The 27,620-nt window shown below is 34.1% G+C and overlaps 3 protein-coding genes across 5 annotated transcripts; 2 read left to right on the forward strand and 1 right to left on the reverse strand.

The window, feature by feature from the left end:
* The first annotated feature begins 228 nt into the window (after positions 1-228).
* LOC130739233 (uncharacterized) lies at positions 229-7,866 on the forward strand. 2 transcript variants are annotated; one of them, XM_057591485.1, is made up of 19 exons: positions 229-429; positions 578-615; positions 721-743; positions 3,511-3,617; positions 3,710-3,758; positions 3,843-3,927; positions 4,132-4,222; positions 4,664-4,702; positions 4,828-4,895; positions 5,037-5,099; positions 5,228-5,283; positions 5,375-5,448; positions 5,563-5,655; positions 5,747-5,848; positions 6,252-6,332; positions 6,434-6,525; positions 6,644-6,659; positions 7,258-7,368; positions 7,456-7,866. In XM_057591485.1, exons 1-19 carry the CDS (start codon positions 304-306, stop codon positions 7,561-7,563), a joined length of 1,422 nt encoding a protein of 473 aa, XP_057447468.1. In that variant the 5' UTR covers positions 229-303; the 3' UTR covers positions 7,564-7,866. The 2 variants fall into 2 exon arrangements, with proteins under 2 accessions (XP_057447468.1, XP_057447469.1); XM_057591486.1 differs by having other exon boundaries at positions 3,535-3,617.
* A 3,909-nt stretch (positions 7,867-11,775) lies between these two features.
* On the forward strand, positions 11,776-16,041 carry LOC130739234 (serine/threonine-protein kinase STY13). Of its 2 annotated transcripts, none has more exons than XM_057591487.1 (6): positions 11,776-12,423; positions 13,584-13,705; positions 14,181-14,377; positions 14,468-14,666; positions 15,175-15,309; positions 15,411-16,041. In XM_057591487.1, the coding sequence occupies exons 1-6, from the start codon at positions 12,135-12,137 to the stop codon at positions 15,615-15,617; spliced, it is 1,149 nt and encodes a 382-aa protein (XP_057447470.1). In that variant the 5' UTR covers positions 11,776-12,134; the 3' UTR covers positions 15,618-16,041. The 2 variants fall into 2 exon arrangements, with proteins under 2 accessions (XP_057447470.1, XP_057447471.1); XM_057591488.1 differs by having other exon boundaries at positions 11,778-12,423; positions 14,468-14,642.
* Positions 16,042-16,882: 841 nt separating this feature from the next.
* On the reverse strand, positions 16,883-21,859 carry LOC130739235 (peptidyl-prolyl cis-trans isomerase CYP38, chloroplastic). Its single transcript, XM_057591489.1, has 7 exons — positions 21,582-21,859; positions 20,804-21,094; positions 20,474-20,673; positions 19,194-19,429; positions 18,883-19,025; positions 17,545-17,616; positions 16,883-17,445 (listed from the first exon to the last, which is right to left on the reverse strand). Exons 1-7 carry the CDS (start codon positions 21,726-21,728, stop codon positions 17,218-17,220), a joined length of 1,317 nt encoding a protein of 438 aa, XP_057447472.1. The 5' UTR covers positions 21,729-21,859; the 3' UTR covers positions 16,883-17,217.
* Positions 21,860-27,620: the final 5,761 nt, after the last annotated feature.

Raw genomic sequence — 27,620 nt, forward strand, 5'->3', positions numbered from 1 at the left:
GGTTTTTTTTGGCACCACAACTTAAACCGCCACTAACTGCTGCTCGTGCACTTTCATCTCACATCCTGTCGTACCATATAGCACTGCACATATTTATTTTCTAGAGAATGTGCTATTTTTCATATTTATTTTCTAAAGAATGTGCTATTTTTCCAAAATAAATATCAATTATAAAAAATGCGTACTTATTATTTTTAAATTTGAAGCTTATAAATAGGGACTGCACAAGAGAAAAAGCAAGTACCCAAACCTGAACTGAATCGTTTCTTCTCCGAGTAACCGCTATCCAGAGAGAAAGAAAGCATGGTAGCGTGTGCCAACGGCGACGGTTCTCTTCCTCCGCCACCGCGCGACGCCGCTTCCGTCCGAGACCCGCGGCTCTGCAAGCATGTTCACGACAACGTCCACGGCAACATTTTCCTCGATCCTGTAATTTCATCAACCATAAATCGATTCATTTTTCGAATTTCGTGCTTCTCTTCATGCATTGAATTCTACAGTTTGAAAGAAAGTTTCTACTATGTCACAATGCTAATTTCATTTCTTTGTTTCTCGTTTTGATTGTTCGGTTTTGCAGTTGAGCTTGAAGTTCATAGATACTGAGCAGTTTCAGAGGTGAAGAAACTTTTTGTTACTCTACTTGTTAGGTCACTTCGTCAATCTTTTCCTGTTAGTTGATTTGTTGATTTTGGTTTTGGTTTTGGTTTATTGCATTTGCAGGCTTCGCGAGTTGAAACAACTCGGTGAGTTAATATTCGTTTAGTCTCTGTTTGGATTCGACTTAGCGTTTGTGAAATTGTGCTTGGATGAACTTTACTTTTTGAGATTGATTTAGGTTAAAATTGAGTTTGAAGCAAAGTGATGTATGTCTGGAAACTTTTATTTTGAATTTTCAGTACAAATGCATAGGTTACTTGTCATTACTTCTGCTCAAGTATGAACACAAATTCAATTTTGATTTGAGAGCTTCATAACTCATCCAAATGTGCTATTAGTTCAATGAATGTCTGCAAGTCCTTTTGAAGCTACTATGGAATTGAAATGCACTTGAAGAGTTATTGTTAATTACGTTTTATAGCATTTTGCATTTTTATTTATCTTGTGATTTATATGTAGGGATGGAAATTGGTTGAACTATATAGGTTAGGCTTTCTAAGGTCTTAGCATGACTTGCTTTTCAAACCTGAGGACAAATTGTTTTTAATGACTTGAAAGCTTAAAGTCTACCTCATAATAATGTATTTAAATAGGCCATAGATCTATCTTTCTTTTTTTGTACAAGTCATAGATCTATTTTAATAGACATATAAGCCTAAATCTTATAAAAAGACTAACATTTCTAAATCTTTAAATAAGTCAATCACTAATCAGTGATCATTATATAATTTCAAGATATTATGATAAAAATTTCATATAATAATTAGAATAATTACTATACTACTTATACTTACCTATATAGATCATTCCTAAAAGACAGTTTGAATACAACTTTGTCATTTTGTTTTAATCAGACCTGTGTTTCTCCTTTAGGCTTGAAGATTTTGTTTGGCTTTGTAAATTCCTCAACTGGTGCATGGAAATATATTTTCTCCTTTGAGATTTCAAATATTTAAGAAGTATAAGAATTTGATGTTGAAGTTCAATCTAAGAGACACCAGAAGAAGATACTTTTAATGATCATTAAATATTCATCATTAATTAAAAGTTTTTTATTTGTACGCATGAATTTGTCATGTCTCATGGAAATCTTACACTCCTTTCTGGACATACTAATAATGAGTTATACTGGCAGGAAAAAGAGTAATCTGCATTTGTGATGTAAAACAAGATTTGCAGTTTGTTAGAGTGGTGTTTTTTTTTGTTTTGAATGCTTTATTTGAACTCATTTTATGGTTAGCTTTGATATTGAAATGACACTAAGGTTGAATTTGGCACAAAGATAGAATGGAATGAAACAACCTATTATGTTTTGTTCTCTTTGGTTCCACCACCCTCTCCACTTTATATATTTTATGTCCATCTTTGTTCTGCTTTTAATATGTACTGAACATAGAATTGAAGCTATTTATTTCTTTCTTGTTCTAACCTGCCTACAACCTAAGGATGCATTTGATGCACCTTGATGAACATATTAAGTAGAGTAGCACAGGAGAAGTAATTGAGTCACAAGTCATAACACAGCTCTTTGTCATTATGTTGTTTGTTATGCATAAGTACTTTAAAATAATGTGAAATTTACGAAAATACCTTTTGTACTATGCAGTGTTTGTTTTTGCGTTAAAAAGACACAGCGCAAGTTTTTCACATTTTAAAGTCGTTCATTAATTATGTCACTGGAAATTCTCTTTGAAGCTTTGTTTGACTAGACAACAAGCGCAAAAGAGATGGAAGTTTGCAATGGTGATGCAAGGTCAGATGTCAGTTCTGCTAAGATACATTTGACAAACCCAAATAAGCATCACCATTACACAATAGTTTATTCTTTAGTCCTCAAAGCTGCCACAGATCTTGCAAACTTCACTGTGTTTCCCAGTCTGACATTTGTGGCAGATTGAGAACTGAAGAATAAACTATTGTGCATGGTGATGCTTATTTGGGTTTGTCAAATGTATCTTAGCAGAACTGAAGCCATGCAGTATTTCTTGCCAGAATAAAAGTACATATGCTGGTGAAAATATGACAGATTGCAGTTCGATATTTGTTGTGAAAGAGACAAATTTGAAAGTAAAGGATGAACTAATATCAGAAAGAGATAATTGAAATTTGGGACTTGTTGCATGGGAGGGAGAGGAAAAAAATGTTATGCTTTACCTTTGGATTGTGTTCTGCTGTTGGTCAAAAAGTTTTCCCTTGGTTTATTAAGTAACTAATGATTTTTTATGTTATATCTAATATCTTAGTTTATTAATATCATTTTTGAAATCAAACATTGAACTAATATAATCTTGTATAGTCCTTTCGTTTTTAGCAAATAAAGTGCAACTGAAGTTCAAGAGTATAGCTTCACAATTTAGTGAAACTGTGCTTACTTTACCACAAGCTTCTAATTGCACAAATATGGCCATACAGTCATGTGCGTTTCGGTTATTATTACATAGTTTAAATTATTATTTGTGTGTGCGCGTGTTTTTTTAAGTATAATTACATGATGTAAAATTGTATGTTCATGTATTTGCTTGGTAATTATTATTATTATTATATACCTGTTTTGTAAGATGAGCGGAAGCACACATAATTGAGTTTTATAGAAACTTAAATGAAATACCATTTTATGCATTTATGCCAGATCACTCAGAAAATACTAGGCTTATTTTGATTTTTAAGTTGTTTATATCTATTTTTTATGTTACCTATGAAGTTTGGAAGGAGGATTGTTTGTATATACTCTAATATTTAAAACTGCCTCAGACACCATTATGCCTCTAATGCACGCATGGCTTGATATGACTTTTGAATTTTTAGTTGTATGATCTCTCCTATTCCTATAGATCATTTTGTTTCATGTATCAGGTATTACACACATGGTTTACCCAGGTGCTGTGCATTCAAGATTTGAGCATTCTCTTGGAGTGTATTGGCTTGCTGGTCAATGTGTTGAAAAGCTTAAAAGTTATCAAGTATACACATTTTAGATGTTATCAATTTATTACCCTTTGAAATAATAATGTGTTTTTATGGGATCCTCATATGCGTGTCTCCGATCTAACAGGGAGAGCTTGATATTGATAGATTTGATATTCAAACAGTGAAACTTGCAGGTACAATTTTTTTCTTAGAAGTACTCATGATTTTAATTCAATTAATTTTTTTAATTATTACTGATGTCGTCATTTCTTTTTTAGGACTTCTGCATGATGTGGGACATGGCCCTTTCAGTCACTTGTTTGAAAGAGAGTTTCTTCCACAAGTTGTCAGCAATTGTCATTGGTATTTATTTTTTTATTTTTATATACTCTTGACTTTAATGATGTAAATCATTTAATTTTTGTCTGCATTTTTTTCTCGTCATGTTATAGAGACATTTTTCTTCTGTTTCTAAAATCCTTAAAGAGATATGTATGTTTTATATGTTTTTCCTTAAAATGTATTGTGATCTTTATAATACAATGTCTCTTATTTTGTACTTTGTAGGTCACATGAACCAATGTCAGTCAATATGGTTGATTATATAGTTGATGAACACCATATTGATATTGACTCTCAGATGTTAAAAAGAGTCAAGGTAAAAATACTATTTCCAATTAACTTTGCCTGTTTTATATCAAGTATCTTAAATTCCTAAATATCACTTCTCAAGCATCATTTGCATTAACTTTGATGTAAATTAGTTGATAAAGTTGTCAGTATAAGAGACTGAGTGCTTAGTTGAAGTGAACTTTTAAAAAACTATTAGGTTTAGAAGCATTTGAGGTTTTTTGAATTAATACATTGGATATGTAAAATGTTGAAAACTGATGCAGATAGCCATGGTAGCTCTCTGTTCAATAGAAGGTCGTCTAGATACATTTACCCGTACATTCGCTGTGCTAGTTATGATATTCTATATTGAAAGAGCTTCTACTTTTGCATGTAAAAGTAAGCATATTAGCATGTTGCATCACTCAGATAAACAAAACTGAGGAATAGGTTTGCATCTTTATCCTAATGGGTGATTATTTGGCAGGAGATGATACTAGCGAGCTCTGAAATTGCTCTTCCCAGGGTAAGATTGGTTCTTTTTTTGAATTGTCAACCAGTTTTGTTTATTCTTATCATAGGTATTTATTACCAACCTCTGTCTCTTACTCTCTCTCTTTCTCTCTTTTTTTCCATTTGTTGGTTATTTAGAGCTCAAGTGAGAAAGGTTTCTTGTATGATATTGTTGCAAATGGACGAAATGGAATTGATGTTGACAAGTAAGTAAATAGATAAAATTTGAACAGTCAAATCTGGTTTGTACTGCTTTTCTATCCTGTCTCTTTAATGTATTCTTTAGGTGTTTGTGCATCTGAGTTTATGCTATATTGTAATGCTTTGCGGAAACTATTGATTTACAGATTTGATTATATAGCTCGTGACTGTCGAGCTTGTGGTCTGGGATGCAACTTTGAATTTCAAAGGTTGCATGAATTTCTCCAAAATAATTTTTTCTTATCAATGTCACTTTGAAGAATTTTTCCTAGCAACTAAAGGTATACATAGAGGTTATATATCACTCTTAACATCTTAAATTGTAATATACTTACAGGTTACTGGAGACCATGCGGGTTTTGGATGATGAGATTTGCTATCGTGCTAAAGACTGTTAGTGTTTGTGTCAAACATATTTTGATGCTTTTCTTCTTCAATTTTATGTTTCTGATTGTCTCTTGTGTCTGGCTGTGTAATTTACTAGATCTCACCGTCCACAAGTTATTTGCCACTCGTGCTGATCTGTATAGAACAGTTTATATGCATCCAAAAGTGAAGGTATGGAGTAGTTATCCTTGCCTTTTCTTTTATTTTCCTTTTTCATCTCTTTAACATATGCAAACAATCCTTTCTTGGCTTTTATTGTTTCTAATGTCATCTTGATGTTTCCAGGCAATAGAGCTTATGGTGGTTGATGCACTTGTTCAAGCAAATGATTATTTGGAGATTTCATCTCACATTCATAATCCTTCTGAATATTGGAAGGTTCTGAGGGCTTCATCCAAATAAACTTGTATTAAAAACATTTTAAAATGCTCTCTCGAATCATAAATATTTTTTTCTCTGAAAAATGCAGCTGGATGACACAATAGTTAAAACCATTGAGACAGCTCCATGTCCAGAACTAAAGGAAGCTAGGGATTTGATCCTCCGCATTCGAAGGAGGGATCTGTACCAGGCATGTTCTCACTAGTTATTTTGTATGAATAATAGTTGCATGCAGTAATTATCTATTGGGTAGTGATAATTTCGAAATCTGTTAAGCTCAAAATGTCATCTGGCTGCATCTAAATTTACCTACAACTTTCGAAATTTGTGTAACTAACATTTTTCTTGTCTACTCGTAATACTTAACAAAAGCCTTATGTCACTAAGTGAGGTCGGCTATATGGTTCACTTGATCCATATTAAAAATACGGTCATTTTTACGTTGCCTGCCATAGGCCTAACAGAACCCTTCTCCTTTATCCGAGCTTAGGACTGGCTATGCCACAACATAGCCGAGTTTTTTCTTGTCTACTCAATTGTTATTATTTAGTGTTGCCGATGCTCAGGAGGTTCTATTTTATATTGTCTTGCAGTTTTGTAACGAGTATGCTGTACCAAGGGATATAATGGACAATTTTAAGAAAGTCACCGCCCAGGATATTGTTTGTTCCCAGGTCCTTAATCTTTTTAAACCTTCGTATTTGCATTTACTTTTGATTATTGCCAAGGTTCAATCAGGAACTCCATATTGTTTTCCATGTAATACTATTTACAGAAGAGTGGCGGAGTTACTCTGAAAGAGGAGGATGTAGCGGTTTGTAATGTTAAAATTGATTTGACTCGTGGAAAGGATAATCCTCTGCAGAGGTATTCAATAAAGAATGGCTATACATGCTGACTAATACTTTCTGTTTGTTTTAACTTCCTAATATCATATATTAAAATATTCTTTTCTTCTCTCTTCTGGTGCATGTTTTTGTGGCAGCATCCACTTTTTCAAGGTACAACTATGAACCTTATATCATAATATCTGATTAATAAGCTTCTTATATTTTAATTGGTTTTGCGGTGTCTATATTGTATTAGGGGATTATGTCTTCTTTCTGAACTAGCAAAACCTCTAATGATGAGCAGTTTGACCTGTTGTAGTTTTTAAATGATTCTTCCTAGATAATTAGATCGTGTTCATTCCCTTTTTTTTGTACTTCTGTCAGTATATACATTAATTTGAAATTTGGTTATCCAGCTAGTACTTGGCTGCCTTTGTTGAAAATTACAGGAAAAATTAATGTTTGTGTCTCTGTGGGTGCGTTTTGGTTGCTCTTAATTGGTGTTTGGTTTTATCTAATTGAGAACGAAATTTCTATCAAAATTATGCCCTGGGAACAATAGTGCAATATAGTTTGGCAATATGTGAGAAATAATATCACTTCATTAACAAAAATGGTAAGAAAATTTTCTGTATGTCAATCCTGATTTTGAGGGCTATGTTGATGATGAGTGAGCCAGTTTATCAGTTCTACAGCGTGGTAGGAAAAAATGAAGATTTATACTTTGATGTTTACTATATTTCTCTAATGGGTTCAATAATCTATTCAGGACTATGATAGTGACGAAAAATTTACAATACCTGATGATCGCATAAGCCACTTGCTGCCTACATATTATCAAGATATGATAGTTAGGGTGTACTCCAAAAAGCCAGAACTGGTTAGTGGACTTAAATCTAATCCCAATTTTCTTGTCTTTATTCGTTCAGAACAAGCTTGCTAACCTTCTGCTTTGAAAATCCTATAGGTTGAAGCAATTTCAGAGGCTTTTGAAAATTTTCAATTAAAAATGTACGGGATCAAGGCTCAGGTGCATGCAACACCAGACAAGAAGAAGCGTCGATACAATAAGTAAGCTGTACATAAGAGCTGTATTGCTACTTTTCTGGGCTCTCTTTTTGTTCGTAAGAGACTTCTTTTCCTTCTTATCGAAGTATACAAGTACATATATTTTACACAGTTGAATATAGTTTGAGTCAATAGCAGCTGTTTTGTATTAAAGGTGGTGTTAATTCCACACCAGAAACGAATGCCACAACTCTGGAGTCTGTAATAGACTATAGTGTTTACTATACAAGAACAACCTATTACATGTATAGCAATTAATTGTTTCGGTGGTTAGCTGTAATTGTCAGCGGGTGCAATCTTTTTTTTGTCATTGCTAATTTGCAGTTTTTACTTTGCAAATGCTCCCAAATTTTGTTTGATTTGATGATTCCTGAAACCTGCTCAAGTTTGCATGGGTGAAAATGATGCGCCATAGGTCTGATTAGTTGTGCATCTCTACCATTACTACTAAGTTTGGTTTATAGTTATGAATGTCCTTTTACTTCAGCTAGTTTACGACTCAAAATTATTGGATAAAACTGATTCCGGGATTTCTATGAACACAGCGTAAGGAAATATTGTTGGATTACATTATTGACTCCTTCCTTGTGGTTGAAAATCTTACTGCATGTGTGTCTTGTGACCATGAAAGTTTGTGGTTCTGAGGGCATAGAAGCCATAGACTGCAGTGCTTATCTTAAGATCTTAACATCTTTCATAACTACATCACCGATGATGAATTTTTTTTCAATGATATATACTTTTTCTTTTTTCTCGCACCCTTTTTTTTTGTTGCATTGTGTGTGTCGGGATGGGTCTTTGTTGTTTTGTTTTTGTTTCTGATAGTCGTGCCTGTTTGAGATCACGGGTTTACTAGTTATTACTACTGATAGCACTTGATGAAATATCTAGTATTTTGCGATTCAGCTGAAACTTGGCCTCGTGATTTTTGAGTCGGTTGAGACATCTTTCTGTGTCACATTGAAGTGAGAAAGTAGGCTTTCACGGGCAAGCATTGTGCATATCAACATGGAAACAACCATGCTACTTACACTTTAATTCATTGCAAAGTTAATGCCTAAAACTGCAAGTTTCCTTTTAACTTTTTTTTTAAAATTTGATTTGTATAGAAATTGATAGACATGAGGCTTGTCACATGAATATGAATGTTGAGTTTTTCAAATTTACAAATTGTAATTACAATTTGTGATGTTGATCATATTTGATATTAGTGATTATCATATTTACGGCTTATTATCATGCTTCAAATGGTGGTACATTATTTTGTTTTTAATGGGTGTCAATCCTTCAATTTCCTGTGATAGTCCCTTCCAACTAATGTCTTTTCCGGGGTTTGAACTTGTTTCTCATTCTTACGGGGGTTTAGCTTGCCTCCCACTAGATCATCATCATAGTGGTTTAAACGGTGGTACATTAGATTTTCAAATATAGACCAAAAACTTCAGTGGCCTAACATTTTTTAAGTAACCAAATTTCTAATTTAAAAGGATGAATTTTATAAACCTTTTTTGAAATCACACCAAACTTGACATTTGCACTTGAGAATAGTGCTCAACAGCACCAATCAACAAGCATTTTCTTTATTTTCTTCGGGGATTTAAAATGGCTATCACTAATTGAGTAAGATATTCTAATGTTTTTTTGAAGACATATCAAGGGAAGGTTGTATTCTGAATTATACCAATCTGATCTGTTATGTTTTTTATTCCACGATTCCAAAGTGTTACACACCGACTAACCAAACTTAATCGATCATTTATAAATTAAAGGCATCTATAAGGGGAAATGATTTCAAATTAAATCATTGGTTTTAGTTCATCCATCTATATATTCTAGTTTTCAATCAAATATGATGGCTCTAGCTTATGTAAACAACTATGGTCACTAATCCATAAATTAGTTTGATTCTGCATTGCACCACCAAGTTCTTTTGAGAGTTGAGACATACTTTTTTTTTTGAGACGTCCTTGAGCTATATATAGAATGCTAAATTGTAAAGAGCAACCTTTCTCCCCAATCGAGAAGAATAAGTAACATAGAATTAATGAACACATTCAGTGGCTAAAATTCTCAGTTTGCTTCTTTAATTTTTTTTTTCCCTTGCTTTATATACATCAAAGTACTTCAGATGTAACCTTCCCCAGATTCATAACCTATTAAAGCTTCTTAGTGAAATTCTCTTTCGGCAAAAAGAACTCTTCTTCCTTTATTATGGCATTGATGGCTAAACACAGTAAGAAAAAAGACCATAAGGGAAAACAAACTATGAGAATACATTTGACATTTTGAATGATGAGTGCAAGAGGAAGAAGTAATAATCAATTTGCTTGTTGTCACCTGAATGCATACATTATTATTGTCTAAGTAGGACTTTTTATATTAGCCAGCAAATAAAGATTATTGCAAATGCACCACTATGTTACTCTCTGTTTTATTATCCATTTGAATATCATTGATATTTTATTGCTGTTTTGTTTCCTTGATCATTTTTTTTTGGTACAAAACGGCTTAAAGAAAAACAAAAAGACTACAATACTAGCGCCTCAAGAAAAGAGTGTCACGGTAGTCATCCGCGAGAAGAGGAACAACATCCAAGGGAGGCTCCTCTAATTAGCTAGTCTTGCCTCAATTAGTATTCCACACTCATAGTTTCCTCAAAATAATCTCATCCCTAAAATAAATATCAATAATTTCAAAGGGAATGCAATAATTCCAATTAAAAAATAAGTCTACCTGTGAAGTTTATACATATGTGTGAGGGATGAAGTAACAATGGTGAACAGCCCTTAATAATACAAGATAGAATATGATTTTTATTAATCCAATTGTTGAATTATTATTATTATTAAATAGTAGTAAATTTATAATAAAATAATTCCCATTTTTATAAATTTCAAAAGTATTCTAGCATTAATTTTGAGGCATAAAAAACATATTAAAAAAATCAAATCAATAATATATTTATGTATAATTTAGGTTTAAATATCTTTTTAGTCCCAATAAAATAAAGTGAATTGGATTTGATTCCTCTAAACAAATTTCATAGCTTTTAGTCTCCAACATTAATGAAATGAGTGAAATTAGTGCTCGGTTCATTTTGTGTCTTTTTAAACCGCCACTAAAACCAAGAATAAGCGGTAAAATTGCCGCTAATGCATGAAACCCGCCACAAAAAGTATGATAAAGACTAACTTCACTTATTGTAATTGTTGAGGACTAAAAGCTTTGAAATTTTTTTTTGGAGGAATCAAATTCAGTTCACCCCTATTTTATAGGGACTAAAAACATATTTAACCCTATAATTTATATGGTAGTAGTTTTCAATTCTATAATAAATCTTAAAATATAATTATCTGTTATTGAAATGTATACGAGTGTCAAAATTGTATGTTGGAATAATTTGCTATTGTAGCATAACGAGTTTTGGAATCTTTACATCTACATTGTGATGACAATTACAATCATATCAACCTGTATTTTAACTGCAATTTCATGACACAATAGCGAGTTAGCGACCGTGACCGTGATTACAACCGCAACGTAAACCTGAGCATGTGTGTATAGAAACACAACTTTTACACTCCTCACAAATCACAATACATGTGATTATTATTAGTTAGATTCAGCTTAAGTCATTAAAATTACTTATAGATTGCAACTAGTAACTAGAAAAAAAAAACACACACACACACTACAAGTATGTAAACTTTACGACATTGAGTGTTTGTGGCGATTTTACACTACCTCTAAACCTTTTTTTTTAATTTTCTATTTTGTGACGGTCTAATACTACCATAAATGACTGAACACCGAAAAGTTATCCTTGAATCACCACTTAAAGAACAATGCAACAACACAAAAATGTTGTCGGTACATATGAAGGTCAAACATACTTCCAATTATAATCTTATGAATTCACCCAATAAAATCTATGATCCTATGAAGTGTTTGAGTCATCTGAGTGAGGCTGTTTATCCAATTCTTTAATCATGGTTTGACACCCTTTAACTGTTTGCATGATCACCTATTGATAAAGCCCAACCAGGCCAAAGCCTGAAAGAGATGGCAAAGTTTACAATGGGCGTGACTGCCATAAAGGAAGTTGAAAAAAGGGAGGGAAAAAAAATAAAAACCACCAAACAACAGCCAATCAGGTACAGCCACAGATGCAGAAAAGAGATCTTTGGTTTCAATAAATTAGAAGGTGATGAAGGACTTCAAAGTAGGAGACCAAAGTGGTCAGAAACACACGTCGTGTTCAGGCAAAATCCATGTGCCCACATGGATGATTGAGAGAGAGAGAGAGAGAGAGAGAGAGAGGTTCTGAGAGTGATAATAATATATACATGTTCTTGTAGACAGACACAGCCACCATTTTCCATTACATTTATGACCCACACTAGCTTCACCACCTGCAGTAGCAGCAGTACTAGAAGAAGACAGACAGAGAAGACCCACTTAAGAAAAACTGCTCAAAACATTAACTTGAACCCAAAGTTAATCTCTTTTCATCATTTCATGGTTCTTCTGAGTCAAAATCCATAGTGGGGTTTGGTGAGTTTTGAGTTTGGTGGAAAAATGAGGAAGAGTGAGAGTGGAGGTGGTGGTGGGTATGTGAGAGCGGATCAGATAGATCTGAAGAGCTTGGATGAGCAGCTTCAGAGGCATCTGAGTAGAGCATGGACCATGGAGAAGAACAAGGAGAAGGAAGATGATGAGGTTGGAGGAGGTGGTGGAGGAGGAAGGTCTGCAAGGAGCAGGCAAGAATGGGAGATTGATCCTTCTAAGCTCATCATCAAGTCTGTCATTGCTCGTGGCACTTTTGGCACTGTTCACCGTGGGATTTATGATGGCCAAGATGTTGCAGGTACACACTCACACTCTCTCTCTTTGGATTAATCTACTGTTGGAGTGTTTTAACTGTTTTTAGATAGAGTATGCACAGTTTTATCATTACCTCTTTTGTTTAGTACTATATACTTATGCAACTTATGCTAGAGGCAGTTTTGTTCACTTGGGGAAGCTCATGTACTGGTTGGTGTTTTCAACTGAGACTGTTGCATAATGTGAAAATGTTTCCTACTTGTCTCCTCTTCCTGAAATGGGAAACATGTTTCATGGGTTGCTAAGCCTTCTTTCTTGCAAATGCCAATATTTCAAAGACAAGAAGTACCTTATCTCAAATTTATGTGTTATCCCTATTCATTTGAGGTCTTAACTTTCAACGGAAGTACAACTAGGTGTTATAAGGAGTTTGTTAAAACAGATGTTTTAGTGTAACATGTTACATATGTCTTTCTTGGCTAACAGATCTGCTGCTTTTGCTGGTTCTTCAACTTATAGCTTTGCAGTCAAAACAACAATTTCTGCTCTTTTTATAAGTAAATAGAGTTGGACAAGAGTCTACATTATACTGTCTTTTATCTCCTTGAGTTCTTAAACAAACCATCTAAGTTGATAGCTTTTGGTTATTTTATTGATTGTTTATTGGCCGGAGCAGCATTGTAACTTTGCAGATCTGAGATTTACAAAATCCGTGATTCACAAGATTGAGTTACTTTGCTTCTCATTCTTTTCTTTTTTCTAGACTTCACAAGATCCAGTTGACTTGACAGTTAATTGCATGAACTTTAATATTATTTTCTTTTCTTTTTTGAACTTTCATGTGTTTCTTGTTTGTGACTGATGTGCACCTGATCTTACTAATGGTATAACAATTCAAAATAAAAATAAAATTAATTGAAGTTGTTGACTTGCAATGTGTGGTTATTATGTTTCCTGCCTACATTCGTAATTCATTAAATGTTCTTCTTAAAGTGATCAATGATAGTAGTTCCCTTTTTTGTTTTCTATGCAATCATGACGTGTTGAACATGATTAGATTAACAGTTCCTGGATTGTACACTTTTTAACTCTGCAGCCTTTCTACTGAACTTCTAATGAATGAGCAGGTTAAAGTAACTTGTGAATACATGCTCTCCAGCTGATTCAATTCCAAGCAATTTATCTTTCATTTTGTTTTCTCAGTTAAGCTCCTTGATTGGGGGGAAGAGGGCCACCGATCAGATGCTGAAATAGCGTCACTGAGAGCAGCTTTTACACAAGAAGTTGCTGTTTGGCACAAGCTTGACCATCCTAATGTAACCAAGGTAATATTTAGGTCTTCATTCTTTTCTTATGCTTAGGTCTTCATTCTTTTCTTCTTGTTAACCATGTCACCCCTTTACCTTGTATTGTGGAACATTCAAATAGCTTAGGCAGTGTTGTGAAATAGCAGATATTCCGGCGCTTTAGCGTAACACTCTGAGGGCTCACCGCTATTTTCCGCTCATAGGGTTTGATATAGCGGATTTTCGGCTTTCCGCTATTTTCCGCAATGCAATTAACAACACTGGCCTACAATGACAGTGTCACGTCCCGTCATTTTCTACTATGAATCAAATAAGATTATAACACAAAGTACATAAATAAACAAACAAGGAAAGGGGAAATTATTACATGTATTTGAACTATCTTAGGCAAGTTTAAAGCACTTGGGGCGGAAGGAAATTTCTAGCATTAGGATAACCTTCTGGTATTTATGTCATAATTTTCTTATTCACACCTACTATGTCTATTATGCAGTTTCTTGGGGCAACAATCGGAACATCAGATCTACAGATACAAACGGAAAATGGTCATATAGGCATGCCGAGTAATGTTTGTTGTGTAGTTGTTGAATATTGTCCTGGGGGTGCACTGAAGTCTTATCTCATTAAAAACCGGAGAAGGAAGCTGGCTTTTAAAGTGGTGGTTCAACTGGCTCTTGACCTTGCAAGAGGGTCCAATCCATATGCCCTAATCTGTGTCACAAGTTTTAATTTGATTATCATTCTTTCTTAGCCTGAGAACTTTTATTATTTACTTTATAGGTTGAGTTATCTCCACATGAAGAAGATTGTTCACAGAGATGTTAAAACAGAAAATATGCTTCTCGACAAGACACGAATGTTGAAAATAGCCGATTTTGGTGTAGCTCGTATTGAGGCATCCAATCCTCATGACATGACTGGGGAAACCGGAACCCTCGGTTACATGGCTCCTGAGGTGCATGCTTCAATTCCATTAAAAGTACATTTCTTGTGTATTCATATTCTGGGTTTTTTTCAAGCACCTATTAATATCTAGTCATTTCCTCTACTCGCATAAGATCTTGAAACCGCTAGCCTATGGCTATGTTAGTAACCACTCTTTCTTCTTCACTTTCTTGTCACATGGCATGCTCTATAGCCTACCTGATTGTAAAAGAACTAGGATGAATATTATGCTCTTAAAAATACAGGGGAAATTTACCAAAAAAGATGAATATAGATAGAATTTATACTATGTGGAGAAAGGAAAGCAAGAAACTGTTTCCACATAATCATCACATTATTTCCATCCGTGTTGGTTTTGGTACATAATTACTGGAAGAACTGGGCAGGTTCCATACTTCCATTCACTCTCATCTACTCTGCGTATTTTAGAATGATAGAATCAATTATAGGTAGCTTGGCTTTGCATAGTAGTTCATGTTTTGTTTAAATGGTTTCAGATTTTAGATATTGGTATATTAACCTTATCTGAAGAAATTGAGCAGGTACTAAATGGTAATCCGTACAATAGAAAATGTGATGTGTACAGTTTTGGCATATGCTTATGGGAGATATACTGCTGTGACATGCCATATCCTGACCTTAGCTTCTCAGAAGTAACATCAGCCGTCGTGCGACAGGTATATGAAATGTATTAAGTGGCTTTACCAGCATTATTTGACACTGATACCTCCCAACATACTGTTCTTATTGTAATTAAAAAATTTCTATGGAACTGCAGAATCTGAGACCAGAGATTCCGCGTTGTTGTCCAAGCTCTCTGGCAAATGTGATGAAAAGATGCTGGGATGCAAATCCTGACAAGAGGCCAGAGATGGATGAAGTGGTGCCCATGTTGGAAGCAATTGACACTTCAAAGGGTGGAGGAATGATCCCTCATGATCAGCCTCAGGGTTGTCTTTGTTTCCGCAGGTACCGAGGACCTTGAAAACATTTTTCACTGTCAAGGAAATCGATTATGGAAGGATCTTATACAGTATTCTGGAAACCTGTTTGTATTTAATTTCATTGGAGGAATAGGTAAGAACTCAAGATGGAATACACAGTAAGTGTGAAAGCCATAGTCAATGAAGAGCTCTGAGATTACTTGTTACTTTGTTGGACTATAATTTTTGTAAAGCTAATTGTGTTCCTCACTCCACCCATTTCTATGATATTTCTATGTAAGTTATCCACTTGATAGTAGTAGCATGGATTGTTCCAACACTAATATCAAGGTTCTGAATCCTGATGGTTCATTTGATGTCTTTTGATCGTAGTAGTGATCTGTTTGGGCTAGATTTGCTGCTGCACAGAAACACATGACCTATAATATTTGGCATAAATACAGAATTTGGCTTTTAAAGATGATACTTGTTGCTTTGTTTTTTAAAGTCTTCATTATACAAATTGCTTTAAAAGAACTTCGTATAGGAACTCTACAAATTTATTTTAAGAAAATAGACATTCCACAAGGGGTTTCTACAGTCTATTCCAAGAATCCAGTGTTTTTACTTAACTAAAACATAAAATCCACTAGACTGAATGAATTGCATATGGTAACCACAGAGTGAAACACATGAAGCATCTAGGTTTAATATAAAATCCACGTGGTTCAAATTGAAGAGTAGAGCTACTCTTCATAGCTTTCGGAGCTCACGCTACATCCTCCAATCAGTGTTATCAAATATCCGCCATGTAGCACTTTTGATTCCAAGCATCATTTTAAAACAAACCATGTTTTGAATCGTTTTTCTGCTTCAAATTATCTTTCACTTTTGTCATCTAAGAAGTTCATTATTAGGGCAACTTTGTTTTTAACTACATGTATATGAAATCCTTTTATTAGAGGTTCTGGTTGAGCTGGCCATGAGAAGTCTATTGGTATTCAAAAAATGGTTTCTGGTCTGTTAATGATATCTTCAACTTATTTGCCACCTTTTCAATTACAGCTTCAGAAGAAATTCCAACTAATAAGACATTAGCAACATGAACAGAAACAATTTGGCCGCTACTTTTGATTCAGCTATGCATCACACTAAGCAGTGCTTCAACAGCATACATAGTTGACTTCATTACTATGTTGAGTAAACAAAACATTATTCTATGTAGATTTGTGTAACATTTCTTACGGTGAAGATAACTGTTATCAGGGCTTTTGATATGATGCTCAAAAGTATTGTTTCCTTTTCCCGGTTTGAGTTTGTGTTCTAAGTAGACAATAAAATAAAATGCATTTTCTCTTCTCATATGAAATAGCTCCAGTACATGAATGTCAGAAACTGCTATACCTGCAATTTCCTCACTAAACAATCACAATTGTATCGATGGAATTAAAGTTACAAGCCGTTGTCAATTCAGTCTTTAAATAGAATATAATCTCAAGCAGTTTAACTGAATGCTAGGTTCTGGAAGTAAAATAAATACTGGCTTCTGAGAACAATGGAAACAAGCTTGGGGAAGTGAACTTTGCAATGTAACAGCCTCTTGAAGCAAGTGCCAAAAAACACTCATGTGCAGTATTTAATAGCAAAAGCACAGAGAGATCACTAGCCAGCAATCTTGTAGCTTGGATTAACTAGATTATCCAAGCCAGAGACCACTTGAATGGATTCTATGACATCACCAACCTTGAGGTCTGCCAAGTAATCCTCATTTTTTGTTACATATCCAAAGACTGCATATCGACCGTCCAATATATTGGCATTACTGGGAGTTAGCTCACTTTCTTTCAATAGCCAAAATACTTGGCTAGAGCCAGAGTTGTCCTCAAATTCCTATTCAACAGCACAAGAAATAAATAAAAGAAAAGAAAAGAAAACAAGATAAAATATTATCATGCTTAGAGAAAGGCTGTCCAAAGAAGTGATTCTCACCTCTCTTGCCATGGCCATTGTTCCAAATGCATTAAACGGAAGCTTTGTTTGAGCCTTGTATAAACCAAGCTCCTGTATTGGCACAAATGAGAAAGTATCCAACTTTGAGAACATATGAAGAATAGGTTTGAATATATAAAATACAGTTAAATATGTATAAAGTGAAACTTGATTCTTCTCATAATATAATGAAGTTTGTGATTGACACCTCAATAGACGTGACAAAGATTGTAAAAAGCTGAAATCACGTATTCACTTTAAGCAAATCATAATTATGCAAAAGATATCGCCTTAAAAATCAATGCGGACCTAGACAAGCTTATTTTACTTGATTTTCCCATATCAGTTCTAGAATAAAACCCTTTCCTTATCAACAGCAATTAGATAAACCATATATAGCTACTTTCTTTCCTTTTCTTTCACCATGAGGTTCTCTGCTAGCCTATAAATGAAGCAAGGTAAAGGACCTCTCATTAAGCAAGTCACTGTGTTTTTTTTTCCTATTGCATTTGGGGTTATAAGTTGCTATGGTATTCATAGTCTAACACCAAGGAAATACAATTTTCACAGAAATGCCCATTCAAGACATCTGGTTTCTCCAATGATATATGCATTATGCATGATAAAAGCTTCAAAATAGATGCCGACTTATTCTTCCACTGTACGCCTGCCAATCCCATTCAGAATAGGTTTGGAATTTGTTGTGACACATAGGCGTGTCAGCTTGGCTTGAGACAGTTTTCACTGAATAATTATGTAGGGCTTTGAGAGGACTAAAGGAGATGCTCTAGGGCAACTATTTATAGTATATTTTTTCAATTAAATTCTCCTATTCTCAAGACCCACTCACTGACCCAGTCATTAAATTTGTTATAGGATATAACTGTTTACGGGTCTGACTTTGGGGCTCAGCCCATTTTTTTTAGGTAATCTCTTACAGAAAAGCAGGTAGGTTGAAAAGCCCCTTGGTATTGATTTTTAACACTGTAACTTAGCTTTGCTATGTAGCAATTATTAAGAATAATATCTTAGCACTATCTTCTTTCTGTACTTTTTCTTCTTTCCTAATAAAGTTTGCTTATTTGAATACATTCTAGTTCTGCATGATGTTTATATATATGAACCCCTCGTTTGATTGGTTTTATCTGTTTACTTCAACATTGAACTTTAAGCATGCATAAACTTCACACAAATTTGAATTTTAAATTCAAACGTACATCTTTCTTGTAATTCTTAGACCCACACACACTAAGCTCACTCTTGGGTCAGCTTGCTAACACTATCAATACGAATAATGATACATAACATACCCCCAAGTGACAAATAATTGAAGATTACCTCCAGAGTTGCTCCATAAAAAGGTGCCTTTTCTCCATCGGCCATAATTTCTAATGGTATTGTCCTCGTTTTCTCTGTGCTTGGATCGATAAAACCCTCAGCAGGACCTTCAGGATCGCCAGTTTGGACAACAAACCCATCCGCTGCATAAACAATACAAAAAGGTCAAAACTATCTAGGTGAAAGACTAACTAGGGAGGGAAAAAAGACAAAGATACCATTTTGGATACCCATAAAAACAGTACACCTTTCAATAATCAAACAAAATTACAAACCATGTCCAATAAGGCAATAAATATCAGATTTCTTACCTCTTTGGATTTCCATGCCATCATAGAAGTGCCTTTCTACCAAGTCAACAAAATTTCCAGCAGTTACAGGGGCATTATAACCATCAAGAACTATGTGGAAAACACATTCATCCAAGTTTGGATTGTCTTTAACCTTGACCTTCATATCCACTTCTGCTCTCCCCTTCAACAAAGGCATATTTTGGTATTCCTCGGGCACCTCATATGGGAAGCCATCAACCATGTCTTCTTCAACACTGCAGAAATGCAATGCCCCAGGAACATCTCAGCTGCAGTCAATGAAAGGTTATCTATGAGGAAAATCTTTCTCACGGAGATTAATTTTCAAAGTCCTCCTTATTTTTTTTAATTGCTAAAAGGAGTACGCTTCTTTTTGTTTACATCTTAAATCCTGTTTATTTCCCTCATTAGCATTGCTATAAAACGCAGCCCAACCCGGTCTCTTAGACCGGTGATCCAAAGGCCAGGGAGATTTTGACCTCTAATTGGACTATGATTGCACACAATCCAGACAAAAGCAATCAAGATTCAAGTTGATTTGATTTTCATCAAATATGCATGAATAGCATAGTCACAAAACCTAGCTAGGCAATTAAGACTGATGAACCGGGTTATCAGTGGCCAAGGAAAGCCGTTCACTAACTGGACTGGGATTGGATTAACTGCAGTCAAGGCAGATCAAACTTAGAAGGTTTTTAACCACTAAATCAATCTAGAGAAATCATGCTAAATCGTTTGCCATTTGGTTTGTAAAATTTTAGACAAATGAATGTTTTTAATGGTGTAATTGATACTCTTGCAGCAAAATAAGTCAGATATTCAGAATTGAGGCACAGTTTATATAACACGGACAGCTCTATTCATTGGTGATCAAGTTGCTGTACCAATGGCCCAGCTCCCTAACAGAGTTGATGTAAGGGAGTGGTTTAATTGATTTTCCCAACAGGTTTAAAGCCTGCTTATATCCTTGAAGCAACCAACACTAGACCAGACCTCTTTCTGGAAGTTCCTATGGTAAGAAAAGGAACATAAAGTGCTTTATATCATCATAAGGCACCTACACAATTTTCCTTAATGAAAATGCTATTCCTAGTAATAGTCTCATATTCTAAATAACTGACTTATAGTACTCGAGATACAGTGAAAAGATTTATGACATGCACAAACCTATTTCCTATTACTTCTTGAAAAAAGCCACCCTATTTTCTCGGTTAGCACATCTAAGAATGATGGGGTCTTTAGATGGTTCATGTAAGATACTTAGTAATCAAGATACTCACCCTCCAACATATTGAAGAAGCTCTTTTTGTTTTGGTCCAACAGCATCTCGATTTCTATCCTGAATTATCAGTTCAAGCTCATCCATACCAGCTTCCAGCTTATTAAGCAGCTCAACTCCATGTTCTTTCTTAGATTCTGCTAAACCTGATATAATTAGAGTCTTCCCTTGCGTGAGGGCTCGAGAAGCCTGTCTTGTATTCTACATTCCATGTAAAGTAACTCAGTTTCTATCCTTAAGGTAAAAAAAAAGAAACACAAAAGCTCATACACAATCCGCATGGAGCCAAGGGCAATACACCTCTACAAAGAATAAGAATCTTATGTCTTACCCTTTCCACAGAGTCAAGTGCCTTGACTCCAGCAATCTTGAGACTATCTGTAATATCTTCAAGTGGTTTCTGCACTTCTCTAACTGCCTTATTGTCAATAGGAAGAGCATATCTCAACAGAGCCCCAGGGTCCTTGATTGGGGGTCCGGATATCAATACAGACAAATCAGATAACACCGGGCTAGCTGCATTGGCATCGGTAGGCCACCCCAATGTAGGAACTCCAGTTACTAATCCAACTGCTAATGCTATTGATACCGCACAATGCTTTAAAGAAAATGACCTCCCTTCCTGTACCAAAACATAACACAATAACTTATGGGACTCGAATCATACATTTAAAAAATCTCAAGTTACATTCTAAGAGTTCATAAAATGTTTCTATATAAAACAACAGAAAAGTATTAGGCCTTCCCGAAAAAGAAAAAAGAAAAAGAAAAACAGAACAGTATTTAGTATTAGCAATGCATATGATTCCTAACTATTCAGCATTCACAAGTTATTAGTTAGGAGTGCTATACTATTAGTTTGCTTATAACAACTAATCATAAACTAAGCAGGGCATAAGTCATTAGTAATAGTGCTAAACTATTACTTTGCTTATAACAAGTTTAAATTAAAATGCAATTTTTCTTTCTATCCCAAAATTTTCATTTTGAAGCAGATTAAACTAAAAGAATGCTAATGGGGTATCATATCTAAACCCCAGATAGTATAATATTCATTCATATGAAACAAACAGCATCTTTAAGAAAAAACAAATTTTGAAGAGACTTACATGTTTGTTCTGAAACTGAGAATGTTGGGGTGGTTGGTAAGAGCAACGAGCAGTGAAACCACGAAGTCTAGCATTGGTATGAGGAAGAGGGTAGGTTAGACGTGTAGAGTGGGTATTGAAGTAGTGACAGGGGGTGATGGCTGCCATTGAAATCAGAGAAGAAAGCTCATGTGAGACAGAGAAAGAGACAGTGGAAATGGAAGTTGAGCTTAGATTACATAGATAAGGTTTTGAGAAGATTGTGTTATGTAGTAAAAGAGAAACCTGCAGCAAAATGAGAAGAACATCTTCATCCATTCATCTTGATGCTGCAGATAAGATAACATAACATTGGGCCCACGTAAAGGATACACTCTTTTTTTTTCCTTATTAATCTTAGGGATTTTGATTTATTTACATATTATTATTCATTAATATATCACTTTCTTTTCCATCTCAATTTCATTTTTCTTTCTATTTCTATTTATTTTTCACATATCGACTATGTTTGACACGCCTAGCTGATAAGTTAGCTGATAAGCTAGCTGAAAGCTGAAAAGTTAGCTGATAGCGAAAAATCTAGCTAAAAGCTGATAAGCTAACTGAAAGTTGATAGTTGAAAGCTGAAAAGCTACGTAATTGGAACAAAAATGTTTGGTAAAATTAGCTGTTGAACAATCTGAAATTGTAAAATAACATAAAAGGACATACTTATATAATTCTTTTTATATTTAACATTACTTTATTTTCACATTAATATGATATTAATATTAAAGTTATTATAAATATTTTAATTTCATTCAAGTTATTTATCATCTTAAAAATGTAATATTAATTTTTACTTATTTAATTTTCTATATTTTTATCAAATTAAATAGAATAAAATAAATAATTCATAATTTAATTGTAATATAAATTTATTTGTTTTATTCCAAAGTAGTAATTATTTGTGTGCGGGAACGGTGTGCATACGAGACAAGTGTGATAATTGATAAGTAAATATTAAATAGGTTTAGTAAAAACCATATAAGGCTAAAGGTGAAATTTTAATAAAATAATAAGGATAAAAATAGAATATACTTAATAAACTATAAGCTTATATACCAAAAAAAAAAACTATAAGCTTTAAACTTTAAGCTACCTGAGATAGCTTCTAGCTTAAAGCTTTAAGCTACTAAAATAAGCTCATTCACCAAACACTTTTATAGAGCTTTTAAGCTAGTCAAATAATTTATAAGTTAGCTGAAATGTTAAACATAATCATCATATCAACATCTTTTATGTCTATTTATTATGAGATGTAGTTTGATTTAGAGTGTGAATAAAACATAAACACTAATTCACACATCATTTTCTTTTTATCTCATTTTCATAAACTTCTCATTTTCATCTCTCTCATTTTTCCTTTCACATTTCAGATCTTGGATTTCTCTTTCTTCTCTTAATTTCTCTAACAATGTGGAGTTTGATTTGGGGTGTCAAACATTCACTAGGAGTGGCAACATGAGTTTGATCTCCCGAGCTGCAACCCTCTTAAACTGCTAGGCGAGGTGAGTTAGATATTCCAAATTGCGAATGTACCAACCCACAAACTCGTCGAACCAACTTTAAAAATTGAATTTTTAAATGTATTTTTTATGTTTATTGAATTTTTAAATGTATTTTTATGTTTATTGAATTTTTAAATGTATTTTTATATTTATTAACAAGCTTTAGTTGGCCAACTCGCGGGTCAATACTATTTTGGCTTTTAGAGTAGTATTTGGTGCTTATAGGTAGGGGTGAACATGGCCGGGTAGATCCAATGAACCAGTCCAACCTAATCCTATCCAATAGAAAAAATGCGGGTTAGATCGGGTAATCGGGTTAATCGGATGGATTTTACTACAACCCAACCAAGTTCGGATCGGATTTCGGATTCAGTTCAAATCCATCCAACCCAACCCAGAATCCATACATATAATAATAATTTTTTTTTATAATTTTACTCATACTTGGAGTGCTAGTGTTGGAGTGATGACTTTTTGAAACTTTGAGACTTAAGTATTTGTAGTTATTTATCATATTTGAACTTAGAGTATTTGTCTATATATATTATTTGGCATGTTGGAGACATCTAAGTTCTAAGTGTCATGACATGACATTTAGTGTTGCTTTTCACTTTTTAGGTACTATTTATGTTAGATTGTTTCATGTCATTTGGTAATTAAGTTTTATGTTTTCATGATATTTTGTTATATGTCATTTATGTGATATTATTTCATGCTATTTGGTATAACTTTTTTTGTCATTTTCATGTTATTTAGTATTATAACATATTTAGTGTTTTTTATAACTTTTTCTGAATTTATAATAATATTTGCAAGATTTTTTAATATTTTAGATATATTATTATTTTAATATAGTGACCCAATCAATCCATCCAACTCAACCCGAACTTCGTCGGGTTGGTTCGGATCGGGTTCGTCGGGTTGGTTCGGATCGGGTCCGAAGAAGAAATTCGTGAAATCCAACCCAACCCAACCCAAACAATTTTGATCAGTTCGGATTTTATTTTGACAAAAATCCATCCAACCCAACCCATGTGCACCCCTACTTATAGGTATCCTCCTTAGGAGGTAATACTGTTTGAGTCGAGAATATCTACATCATGGTGGGGCTAACTCACGCAACGAGATTTCTTTCACGCATCAGGATTTCCTTCCATCCACAAGACTCGAATATGAGACTTTGCTTAAGAAGAATCAAGCATGTACCACTTGAATCAACCACTCGTTAATTTTATAATGAGCATTTAATTAGTATGCATTTTGCAAAAGTATATTTTGTAAAATTAATTAGTTGATAAATGAATCAAGATAAAAATTTATCTTATTCAATATAAACATTATAGTTTCGTAGACAGTAATAAAAAAATTGTAAAATTTCATATGCGCAATTTACCATAAACGTTCTACCTAATGGATGTTAATCATAGTGGTTAAAATTAATTGTTCAAACCCATAAGAATCCTTAGGGACGTACTCTTTGAGAGATTCTTAACTTTCACCACACTCGGGTAAAGGGTAGAACATGGTAGCTTCTAGTAGAGGGTAAAACATGATAGCTTTTAATAGCTCGGGGTGATTTCTTGATGAAGGTCACAGAGTTCTCCAAAATAAAACAACAGAGGAAAATTTTACGCATGAAGCAAGAATATGCTAGGAAATACATCTTCCAAATTATGAGAGAAAATATTGAAATGCGTAAACAAGTTCATGCCATGGTCATCAAGCTTACTGATCTGGACTGTCCTTATCTTCATCAGTCAAGATTGCTCAACGATTTAGCTTATTACCTCAAACATGCAACAGAGCCAAATCCACGTATGGAAATCCTCAAAGACCTTTTGCAGATGAAACATGACGGGATAAGTAAATGAACCCCAATCTTTGTTTATTGCTAATTTCATATCATCTCTGTTTTATCCCAATCAAACTTGTTTTGTTTTGTTTCATTTTATTTTCTTACTTTTTGAGTTTTGATCTCATACAAAATGCAGCTTGAGATATTTATGTTTGTGGTAGTTGATACTACTTTATTTTTGGAATTGCATATTTTTTGATGTTGTTGTTGTTGTTTATAACTCTGGTAGTGTTTCATATGAGATAATTTTCCCACAAGTTAATTCAAATTGGGTTTATAGGAAAAATGCTTAATATGAACTTTTTGTTATGGGGTAATGGTTGAGTTTTCTGGTACTCGTAAGTTTGATGATTTGAAAGCATTCAATTGAGATTTTTTTCAATCGAGAATATCTAAATCATGGTTGGGCTAACTCACGCAGCGAGATTTCTTTCACGCAACGGGATTTCCTTCCATCCACAAGACTCGAATCTGAGACCTTGCTTAAGAAGAATCAAGCATGTACTACTTGAATCAACCACTCGTTAATTGTATAATGAACATTTAATTAGTATGCAGTTTGCAAAAGTATATTTTGTAAAATTAATTAATTGATAAATGCATCAAGATAATAATTTACTTATTCAATATAAACATTATAATTTCATAGAAAATAATAAAAAATTGTAAAATTTCATATACGCAATTTACCATAAAACATTCTACCTAATGGGTGTCAATCATAGTTGTTAAAATTAATTGTTCAAACTCATAAGGATCCTTAGGGACGTAATCTTTGAGTGATTCTTAACTTTCACCATACTCGGGTATAGGATAGAACATGGTAGCTTCTAGTAAAGGGTAGAACATGGTAGCTTATAATAGCTCGGGATGGTTTCTTGATGAAGGTCACAGAGTTCTCCAAAATAAATCAGCAGAAGAAAATTTTACGCATGAAGCAAGAATATGCTAGGAAATACATCTTCTAAATCAGGAGAGAAAATATTGAAATGCGTGAACAAGTTCATGCCATGGTCATCAAGCTTACTGTCCTTATATTCATCAGTCAAGATTGCTCAACGGTTTAACTTATTACTTCAAACATGTAACAGAGCCAAAGCCACGCCTTGAAATCTTCAAAGACCTTTTGCAAATGAAACAGGACAGGGTAAGTAAATGAACCCCAATCTTTGTTTATTGCTAATTTCATACCATCTTCGTTTTATCCCAATCAAACTTGTTTTGTTTTGTTTCATTTTATTTTCTTATTTTCTGAGTTTTGACCTGATACAAAATGCAGCTTGAGATATTTATGTTTGTGGTAGTTGTTACTACTTTATTTTTGGAATTGCAGATTTTTTGTTATTGTTGTTGTTATTGTTGTTTATAACTCTGGCAGTGTTTTCATTTCAGATAATTTTCCCACAAGTTAATTCAAATTGGGTTTATAGGAACGTGCTTAATATGAACTTTTTGTTATGAGGTAATGGTTGAGTTTTCTGGTCCTTGTAAGTTTGATGCTATTTGAAAGCATTCAAATTGATGATGAGTGTCATAATTCAGAGAGTGAGAAGAGTGTGAGAACTATGCTTTCAGTTACTTCCCTTTATGGTGTCATTTGCAAATCTTGGTTGTGATTATACTTACATTTGAGTGATTTTTTTCTTTGTAAGAATTATAAGATTTAAAGATGAAGGTATAGTTGTGATTACACAAAATTACTAGTTTCGAATATGAATTCTTAGTTAATTGTGTCACTCAATGTTTATCAATCATTTATTTGTTACATAGGAATATTAAATACTACATAATCCCCTGCTTCAGATTGAGAATAGGCTGGTAGTCGTTATCTACATTCATCGAACCTAAATTTTAATCGGATACAAAATGCAGCTTCCATGCCAAAATATTAAATTATTGAGATTTTTATGTTTGTGGTAGTTGTTACTACTTTAGTTTTGGAATTGTAGATTTTTTTGTTGTTGTTGTTTATAACTCTGGCAGTGTTTTTCATTTGAGATAATTTCCCCACAAGTTAATTCAAATTGGGTTTATAGGAAAGTTCTTAATATGAGCTTGCAAATCTTGGTTGTGATTATACGTACACTTGAATGATTTTTTCTTTGTAAGAATTATAAGATTTAAGCGTTATTCAACATCCTCTTCTTCGATTCCCTTTCCTTCTTCAACCAAATTCCAACCCATAAACTTGTTTCAGAAATCAATTCGTCTAACTGGATTTATGTCTTGCTCTTCCCCAGAAACCCTTTCTGTCAGGGCTGTGCTCCCTAGTGACGATGCAGACCTTGAAGCCACTTCGAAGGACGGTGACGGAGGACCGACGACCAACAACGACCAGCGACCAGGAAACACAGGCGGTGTTCCAGTTCTGAGACGGGAGAATGGGCCTCCGTTCAAGGTCATAGAGGGAGGCCATTACTTATCTGCGTCGTCTGCTACCAAGTGTTGTGGTTCGAAGGTAGGTCGTTTTTCGTCGCAAGGGGAAGAGGCTGCTTCGTATCGTGGGGTTCGTCGTTTTCGGAGAGTCCTACCCTGTTCATTGATGGTATTATAGATTTGGTGGGCTATTCTCAAATCAAGGAGCTTTTCGTCCAAATTGGAAGAGTGGGGAAGGTCTTTGTGCAGCGTTTTCGCAAGGTGGGTAGACAATTTTGT

This window comes from Lotus japonicus, chromosome 2 (assembly GCF_012489685.1).
Source record: "Lotus japonicus ecotype B-129 chromosome 2, LjGifu_v1.2".
NCBI lineage: Eukaryota > Viridiplantae > Streptophyta > Magnoliopsida > Fabales > Fabaceae > Lotus > Lotus japonicus.